Source organism: Mobula hypostoma, chromosome 25 (assembly GCF_963921235.1).
Source record: "Mobula hypostoma chromosome 25, sMobHyp1.1, whole genome shotgun sequence".
Lineage (NCBI taxonomy): Eukaryota > Metazoa > Chordata > Chondrichthyes > Myliobatiformes > Myliobatidae > Mobula > Mobula hypostoma.
In genome coordinates, this window is record NC_086121.1 from 24833020 (window position 1) to 24843289 (window position 10270).

A 10270-nucleotide genomic window follows, 5' to 3' on the forward strand; every position below is an offset into this window, starting at 1 on the left:
TCGGTCCCATCCATTATCCGATAGTTTTCAGGCCGGTGGCAATGCAATGGGTTCATGGGGACAGACTGTTGCCGTGGTGATCACCATGGTGTCTGTCGGTGTCATCAGCAGTGAGAGATAGCGAGAGGCTCAAAGTTCAGAGTAAACTTATTATCAAACTAAGTGTACTGTATGTCACCGTACACAACTCTTGAGGTTAATTTTCTTGCAGGTATTCACAGTAGAACAAAGTAATGCAATAGAATCAATGAAAACCTGCACACGAAGACTAAAAAACAGCCAATATGCAAAAGACAAGCTGTGCAAATACAAAATAAAAACAAATAATAATAAATAGGTAATAGAACGTGAGGTGTAGAGTCCTCAAAACTGAGTCCATAGGTTTTGGAATCAGCTGAGTGAAGTTATCCACGCTGGTTCAGAGGCCTGATGGTTGAAGGGTAATGACTGTCCCTCAACCTGGGTGGTGTGGGACCTAAGGCTCCTGTGCCTTCTTCTTGATGGCAGCAGTGTGAAGAGGGATTGCCTTGGATGATGGGGCCTCTGCAACCAAACACAAATGCTGTTCCAACTCCCAGCTATTCGTGGTATCCAATTCAACTTTTAAAAAATATATACTGTCCAAATAACCTTAATCCTGTGTTTCAGACTGCAACTGATTTGTTGCAATTTTCACCAGGGACAATTTTAACTCACATCTCTCAAGGAGCAGAGAAGGCCTCAGAATGGATCTGGTTGACTTGACGCTTCATTGACAGTGATTGCTTGCTGGCCACCGGTGTCCAAAGCATCAGACGTTTGAGAGTGTTTGACCTCCTCTTGCTCATACAAGTGGGGCACTCTCTCAGGAATCCACTGTGGGACTTTGAGGGATCAGTCTGTTGAGCTGCCTCACTGGGTGTCTGTGACCGACCCATAGCCCCAAAGTACAATGAACTCTTTGTTCTCTGAGTAGACACCAGTCAATGCACTTGGGCAGCCAGCCACCCTAAGGTCAAAGCCCTTTTCTTTTCATTTGAACTCTGCTTCTCAGTGCGCTCTCAGGGTGGTGGGGTGGGGGGGGGGGAGGTGTGATGTCCCTTTAAGAAGGACCTGCTTGATTTTAACCTTTTTATTCTTGTAGGGAAAGCATTACAGGGGATTCTGGGACTGCTTGCTGAAGGTCTCGAGTAAAGAAGGGCTCCTGGGTCTGTACAAGGGGATCGGACCCAGCTACTTCCGCCTGGGACCGCACACGGTGTTCAGCCTGCTCCTGTGGGATGAACTGAAGAAACTGGCTTACCCTAACTGCCAGGAGAAAATCTGAGCTCCCCCCGGCAGCCGGGAGGTAAACGTACTGGGAGCAAGACTTCCTACTGTAGAAGGACAGAGGGGGGAATGTCCCCGTTGGTGAGAAAGAAAGGTGTTTCCGCTCACAAGTTAAGCGGAGAGACAGTTACTATTTAACTGCACTGAAAGACAGGCCACACCACTGCTCATTTCTGCTGAAGTTCTCCTCACATCAAATGGATCGATTGCTCTGTGGTGTTGTAAACCCAGCCACGACCCCAGCTCCGTGCAATGAGGGAGTTACACTGGGTCCATTAGAAGGGCCTGTGGATAGATTTGCCCACATGTTGGTCTGGAGCAACAGCAGAAATAACTTGGGGACTAAGTCACAAGGAACAAGCTTGTATTGATCTGTCCCACCAACACGCAAAAAGCCTTATCATGGCTGTCTTGTCACTTTCCCTGCGAGATCAGGACCCCTTCTCTCTCTCCCTAACTCATAGACAGCACAGCCCACAACTGCAGTGGAAAAATAACCCTTGTTCTTCGTGGAATCGGGGCGACCCATTCTGTCTCCTTTTCAAGCCTCACTGTTGGGCAGTCCAACTTATCTAAAAAACGCGTTGAACATTCAGCTACCCGACGGATGATAGTGCAGAGAAGTGGGTAGTGCAGGCGTCCAGGGTCAGCACCAGGTGCCCCTTGGTCAGATTCCTCAGCCGTCCCCCATCAAACCCGGCACAGGTCAGGTGTAACGCAGTCGAGATACAGGTTAACTGTAGAGTAAGGTTCCTTTATGCTTCAAAACTCAGCAAAATTCCCCGCAGAGGGTCATAGAAAGATACAACATGGTCACAGGCCTTTCGGCCCACTGAGTCTGCACTCACCGTCAACACATATTTTTCATGCGAAGGTCTTTTATTTTGCCTGTGTTCCCATGAACCCCTCCCCAGATCCTCCCACGCACCTACACAATAGGGGCCACTTTCAGTGTTCGGTCAGCTTACGAACCCGCGTATCTGTGGGACGTGCGAGGAAACCAGAGCACCGGGTTAAAACACATGCAGTCACAGGGAGAATGTTCAAGCTCCACGCAGACAGCACTGGAACGGAATCAAACTCTTGTGTGTGATGTTTTTGAATCTATAGTATGTGCCCCCCTCAGTCTCTTTAAGTTGTGGATGGTTCTATTCTGACTGAGCTGAGGGCAATATTAACAATCAGAGCGAGGCTATCTGGGGCCAGATGTGGATCTAAATGACGTTACCATACAGTGGAGGCCACTCCTCCAGACACTAATCATGAATGGAGTTCCATGTAACACTAGTCTTTTCTCAACCACAAAGCCAACTAATGCAAAACGCAATTCAATGTGAGGATAAACGCACGGCGCTGTTAAATTTTTGAAGAGCCTGCGTACATAAACTACACTGCTGTCAACGTCTCGCGGGCATTGCTCCCACCTGGGATCAGAAGGTCTGGGTTTTGGTTTATGGAACAGGCAGCGCAGTGCAGCGACTAATCAACTAATACTCCTTGAGATGCCTGCTGAAGTCAAAAGACTGAAACTTTGCAATGCTGGACCAAGAGGTCCAGACTGCCGACGAGCTTAGCCAAAGCTGTACCAAAGTATGCCAGTGGGACCTCCAGTACGATTGCTTTGCTGCCCGGATTACAGTCCTAAGCCACACACTGTCTGTGGCTTTCAAAGGAAAGATGCAGTCGATATGAGTTGTCTACTAACATTGAGACAGTTGATTTCTCAGTGAAGTGCCTTTCTTTGTAGTCTGGAATCTGAACCTCAGCACACTTGGATAGGCTGGAACTATCCTGAAGGATCACTCAGCTGATGCATCGTTCTGCATCCACTTCAACTGCAGCCATACTACAGATCATTGTGTGCCCTGCAGATCATTGTGTGCCCTACAGATCATTGTGTGCCCTGCAGATCGTTGTGTACCCTACAGATTGTTGTGTGCCCTGCAGATCATTGTGTGCCCTGCAGATCGTTGTGTACCCTACAGATTGTTGTGTACCCTACAGATCATTGTGCAACTCGTGAATCATATGTACCCTGTCGGTCACTCGAACCAAACTTGTACGATTGACATTAAGGATCACTAATGCACCCAGCTGATCGTGTCCTGTAGAACACAGCCCACACAGGAGTTTACTGTACACCCAGTAAGCACTGATTGTTCTAAGGATTACTTCTGCCATCCTGCATCGTGGATTTTGTCCACGTGGATCACGGTGTCCAGGGAATCACTCTAACCCTTTGTGCCTTTTACTCTTGTCTAACACTTCAAAAAAGACGAAAATAAATAAGAGTTGTGAATTGCGTTGAATTGTTGCAATTGTGGTCACGAGGGATTTAAGACTGGGCTAATGCGATGAGATCTGCAGCCTGTCACAAAACGGGCCGTGTTCACACTTAGAGTCGCAAACAGTGTACATGAGCCCAACAGAAAGGTTGGGGGGGTACGCGGGGAGGCTGGGGTGTGGTAGAGGTGACGGGTGATTGTGCTGGTTGATTCTCTGGAGCAGCAGCAGTCTACTGGTGGAACTCAGAGGGCCAAGCAGCATCTGTAGCAAGAAGTTCCTTTCCGCACGTTTCCCCCAACCACCCACCCAACCCAAACCCCCCCCCGAGTTTCTCTTAACAGATTGTTTGTTGCTCCTTATTCCAGAAATTGCTGTCTCTTGTGTCTCTGACTTGAATGCTGGTCTCCTTTGGCCTAATCAGCAGCAAGATGGGGTGAAGTTAATGTCTGCAGCTGGGTTTGATCTAATAGGTACAGCCATTGGCAAAACCCACTCTCTCACTCAGTCCCGTTTTAACAGACCTTCCTTCTGCTGCCTTTGTGAACCCACCAGAAGCCACAGATCGTGACAAGCAGCTGTGCTATGTAGACCGTATAATAAGACCACAAGGCAGGGGAGCAGGAGCAGGCCATTCAGCCCATCAAGTCTGCTCCGCCATTTGATCATGGTTAGTTTATTATCCCTCTCACCTACCATTCTTCTGCCTTCCCCCCCCCCGTAACCTTTGACACCGTAACTAGAATAAGGAATGGAAAAAGAGGGAAGGAGGTTCGAAGCTCACCTGCTGTAGTTTCACATCAATGAAGACGGGAATGTTTTGGATGGGCCTGAAGTCACAGCTGGGCCAGATTTTGTTACCTACTGTTCATAAATCTCAAGCAAAACTTCAACAAAACACTCAAAATGTAAGCAAAAATAAACTGACAAGATTGCTCCAAATTATAAGCCAAAGCTTCTGAAAACAAGTCCTAATTTTGGATTTGGGCATTATAAGCGAAGGAATAAAAGTACCTAATCGTACATTTCCTTGTAGTTTACAACACGATTTGAGACAACTGCCTTGGCAAAACTAATCTGGGGAACTACACGTGTGTATTTTCTAATCCATTGAAGGTATGTGGGTGTCATCAGTGAGGCCAGCCCTGACCCTGAGTAACTACTGGCGAGGCGGGATTTTGAAGTGCTGTACACGTTGTGGTGAAGGGCTTCCTTTGTGGCAAAGAGGTGGCAAGTGCAGGTGGTATGCAGGGAAACGTGAAGGTGGCATTTCCACATCCGTGATCCGCTTTTCCTTCCCGTTGCCGTAAATCACGATTAGGGTGGAGATGAATATTGGTGGCTTGGATTGAGGCATTCGGTGTTGAGATGCTCGCCGAGCTGGGCAATTAGCTCGCAGACGTTTCGTCACAATATTGTTTATTTGCGGAGTTATCCTATCGAAGTCAACGCCATCTTCGAACCCCTAAGAGCCAAAGACACGCGAGCCAATAGAATTCAAAGGTCAGCTGAAGGGATGGCCAATCAGGACCTAGGCAAACGAACGAAGGGCGGGCGTTTCCAGAGAGAAACACCAACAACTGCGCACTGAGGATGTCACCTCGAATGGTGAAGAAACGTCTGCAAGCTAATTGCCAAGCTCGGCCAACACCACAACGCCAAATAAATCACGTGTTGAAGAAGTTGTTCCATTTTAAGCAGATGTTACCCGTAGAAGGGACAATGCACTGCAGATGTTTACATACCACCCTAAATGGAATTTTCTGTCCTAATCTATAAAGAACATTGGTCAGCCAGCCTCAAAGCGAGAACATCACTCTGACATTACATCTGTGATGGTATCTAAACACTGTCCTTGGATAGGCTTTATCCAGCTTATATCTCTGATTCAGTGCCACACCTGGGAGAGGCAATAAATGGGTAAAAAGCAGGGCCTTTTTAAGACCATGAGGAGCAGAATTAGGCCATTCAGCCCATCGAGTCTGCTCTGCCTTTGATCATTGCTGATTTGTTTCATAGAACACTACACAGAAACAGGACCTTGGGCTGATCTAGTCGGTACTGAAGTGTTAATCTGCCTAGCCCCATTGCCCTGCACCCAGATCAGAGCCTTCCATTCTACACCCATCCACGTACCTGTCCAAATTTCTCTTAAATGTTGAAATCGACCCCACATCCACCACTTGTGCTGGCAGATCACCATCCTCTGAGTGAAGAAGATCTCCCTCATGTTCTCATTAAATATTTCACCTTTCAGCTTTAACCAATGACCTCCTAGTTGTCGTCTCACACCACCTCAGTGGAAAAGGCCTGCTTGCATTTACCCTATCCATATCCCTCATAATTTTGTATAACTCTATTAAATCTCCCCTCAATCTTCTCCGTTCTAGGGAATAAAATCCTAACTAACCTATTCAACCTTTCCCTAGAACTCAGGACTTCAAGTCTCGGTGTAAATTTTCTCTGCACTTTTTCAATCTATTTACATCTACTTGTAGGTCACCATCATTATGTACCGTGTTGTATGACATGGGCAATCATGTTCTTTCCAAGACGATGATTGTTTTTGGCCATTTGTCCTAGAGAAGTGGTTTGCCGTTGCCTCCTTCTGCGCAGTGTCTTTACAAGATGGGTGACCCCAACCATTATCAATATACTGTTCAGAGATTGTCCGCCTGGCATCAGTGGTCGCATAACCAGGACTTGTGACAAGCACCAGCTGCTCATACGACCATCCACCACCTGCTTTCATGACACCTGTGACCCTGATCGGGGGGCTAAGCAGGTGTTACACCTTGCCCAACAGGCTAGCAGAGGGTAGAGTGCCCTTACACCTCCTTCGTTACAGACGTATCTCCTCCCTGCCACCCAGTTCCGGTAGATAGGTGACTAAAACTGCATACAATATTCATAACTAGGCCTTGCCAACAATGTATACAACTTCAACATAAAATTCCACACCTGTACTCAATACATTGATTCATGAGGACCAAAGGCTTCCTTTACGACCCAATGCGCATGCAATGCCATTTTCAAGGAATTTTGGATCTGTATTCCCAGATTCCTCACCACTCACTGTGTAAGACCACCCCCCCCCCCCACCGGCTTGTTCTCCAAAACTGCCACACTTCACACTTGACTGCATTAAATTCCATCCGCCATTTTTCAGCCAATTTATCCAGCTGGTCCAGATCCCACTGCAAGCCAGGATAGCCTTCCTCACTGTCCACTACACCCCTAATCTTGGTGCCATCTGCAAATTCGATGAACCAGTTTATCATCCAGATCATTGATACAGATGACGAACAATAATGAACCCAGCACTCATGTGGCACATCACTAGCCACAGGACTCCAGTCAGAGAGGCGAACGTCTACAACAATTCCCCAGCTTCTCCTGCAAAGCCGAAGTCTAATCCAGTTAACTACCTCATCTTGAATCCCAAGCAACTGAACCTTGTCAAGGGCCTTGCTAAAGTCCATATAGACAACATCTACTGCCTTGCATCATCAACTTTCCTGGTAACTTCCTCAAAAAATTCTACATATAAAAAAATGGAAAAGGTAATATGTGTGAAAAAAGTACATGATAATTGTGAATTCCTTATCCAAATAAAAATAAAATTTAAAAAAAAAGATTGGTTAGACATAACCTACCACCCACAAAGCCATATTGACTATCCCTTAGAATACCTTTCCCAATACTGATGTCAGGCTCTCCAGCCTATAATTTCCAGGTTTATTCTGAGAGCCTTTTTTAAACAACAGAACAACATTAGTTATCCTCCAGCCCTCCATGGCTAAGGACGTTTCAAATCTTCATCAAAGTCCCACATCAACCAGGCATGCTGTCTTCTTTCTGCTGCCATCAGGGAGAAGATACAGGAGCCTCAGGACTCACACCACCACGTTCAGGAACAGTTCTTACCCCTCAACCTTCAGACTCTTGAACCAGTGGGGACAACTTCACTCGCCCCTTCACTGAACTGTTCCCACAACCTATAGACTCGCTTTCAAGGACTCTTCATCTCTCGTTCTCGATATTTATTGCTTATTCATTTATTATTATTATTTTGTTTTTTTTTTATTTTGTATTTGCACAGTTTGTTTTCTTTTGCACATTTGGTTGTCCTTTTGGGTGTGGTCTTTAATTGATTCTATTATGTTTCCTGCATTTACTGAGTATGCCCTCGAGAAAAAGAAACACAGGGATGGATATGGTGAGATTCGTGTACTTTAATAATAAATTTACTTTGAACTTTGAACATTGAAATGTCTCTGCAAGGACCCCTGCAATTTCTGCACTAGCCTCCCACAGGGTCCGAAGCAACACCTTGTCGTGCCCCGTGGATTTATCCCACCCTAATTTGCCTCAAGACAGCAAACACCTCCTCCTCTGTAATCTGTGTTATGATCTCACTGCTGCATTGCCTCACTACTGTAGACTCTGTGTCCATCTCCCAAATAAATACAGATGCAAAAATTCCATTTGAGACCTCCCCCATCTCCCATATTGTGAAAGGGCTGGATGGGAAAGAATTTGCCAAATGTATTCAGGAAAGTTTCCTTAATCTGTAGATGGAAGTCCCAGCTAGAGAGAGTGACATATGAGATCTCCTATTAGGGCATGAGGCAGGGCAGATGATTGATGTTCGTGTAGTGCAGCACCTTGCCTGTAGTGACTATAATTAGATTATGAGAACACTCAGTCCTCTTTTATTGTCATTTAGAAATGCTTGCATGCATTAAGAAATGATACAATGTTCCTCCAGAGTGATATCACAGAAAGCAGGACAAACCAAAGACTGACACTGACAGAACCACATAATTATAACATATCGTTACAGCAGTGCAAAACAATACCATAATTTGATAAAGAACTGACCATGGGCACGGTAAAAAAAAAAGTCTCAAGTTCCGATCGACTCCCGAGTCCCTGATAGCAGGTAGCAAAAGGGAGAAACTCCCTGCCATAAACCTCCAAGGCACCGATAACTGCTGATACCTTGGAAGCAGCCGACACCGAAAACTTCAAGCCTCCAACCAGCCCCTCTGATACAGCCTCCCGAGTGCCATCCTCTGCCGAGTGCCTTCGACCTAGCCCCAGCCGCTGAAACAAGCAAAGCCGAGGATTCGGGGCCTTCTGCTCCGGAGATTCCGGTTACCACACAGTAGCAGCGGCAGCGAAGCGGGCATTTCAGAAGTTTCTCCAGATGTTCCTCCGTGCTCTCACGTCTGTCTCCATCAAATCCCTACTTGACAGATTACAGATATTCACCGGAGAGGCCACGCACGCTGCGTCGCGCCGCCATCTTCTCTTCCTCCTAGATGCCATTAGTTTCAAAGTAATTATGGAAAAGAATAGGTGTGGTCTACAGGTTGAGATTCTAAACTGGAGAAAGCCCAGTTTTGATGGTATCTGGCAGGTGTGGATTGAGACAGGTTATTTTCTGGCAAAGGTGTACTTGGTAGGTGGGAGGCCTTCAAAAGCGAAATTTTGAGACTACAGAGTTTGTATTTTCCTGTCAGAATAAAAGGCAAGGGTAACAGGTTTAGGGAACCTTGTTTTTTAAGAGAGATGGAGGCCCTGGTTGAGGAGGAGGTGCATAGCAGGAATAGGCAGGCAGGAAACAATGAGGTACTTGAGGAGTACAAGACGTGCAAGAGAACATTTAAAAACCAAAGCAGGAGGCCTAAAAGGAGACTAGAGGTTGCTCCAGCAGACAAGGTGAAGAAGAATCCTAAGAAATTCTACTGATATATTAAGAGCAAAAGGATAGCGAGGAATAAAATTGGTCCTCTGGAAGACCAGAGTGGTAATCTATGTGTGGAGCCAAAAAGATCTTAGATGGATTTTTGCGTTTGTATTTACTCGGGAGGTGGACACAGAGTCTGCAATGAGGCAAAGCTGCAGCGAGGCTATGGACCCCATACAGATTACAGAGGGGGAGCTGTTGGCTGTTTTGAGGCAAATTAGGTTGGATAAACCTCCAGGGACTGACAAGGTGTTCCCACGGACCCTGTGGGAGGCTAGTGCAGAAACTGCAGGGGTGCTAACTGAGATCTTTATAACATTTTTAGCTGCAGCTGAGGTCCTGGATGTTCGGGTTTGTGCATAGCAGATCATGTCTAACTAATCTTATACAGCTTCTTGAGGAAGTTACCAGGAAAGTTGATGAAGGCAAATCAGTGGATAATGTCTACATAGACTTTATCAAGGCCTTTAATAAGATCCCCCATGGGATTAGAATTGGCTTCTCAGGAGAAGCCAGAGGGTGGTAGTAGATGACTGTTCTCTGACTGGAGGTCTGTGACTAGTGGTGAGCCGCAGGTATCGGTGTTGGGACCATTGTTGCTCATCACCTGAATTGGCATCAGCAAATTTGGAGATGATACCAAGATTAGGGGTGTAGTAAATAGTGAGGAAGACTATCAAATATTGCAGCGGGATCTGGACCAGCTGGTGAAATGGGCTGAAAAATGGCCGACGGAATTTAACGCAGTCAAGTGTGAGGTGTTGCAATTTGGGAGGACCGACCAGAGTCGTACTTGTACGGTGAGAAATAGGGCACTGAGGAATGTGGTGGAACAGAGGGATCTGGGAATACATTGAAAGTGGCGTCAAGGTAGATAGGGTCATAAAGAAAGCTTTCGGCTCATTGGCCTTCATAAATCAATCT

General features: G+C 46.3%; 1 protein-coding gene across 1 annotated transcript in view; it reads left to right on the plus strand.

Moving 5' to 3' along the window:
• The window catches only part of LOC134338000 (solute carrier family 25 member 35-like), a 37113-nt gene extending 32799 nt beyond the window's left edge, over nucleotides 1-4314 (plus strand). Inside the window, exon 5 of the mRNA XM_063033483.1 lies at nucleotides 1124-4314. Coding sequence (XP_062889553.1) covers nucleotides 1124-1306 — 183 coding nt within the window. The 3' untranslated portion in view covers nucleotides 1307-4314. The remainder of the gene's footprint in view (nucleotides 1-1123) is intronic.
• The last annotated feature ends 5956 nt before the right edge of the window (nucleotides 4315-10270 follow it).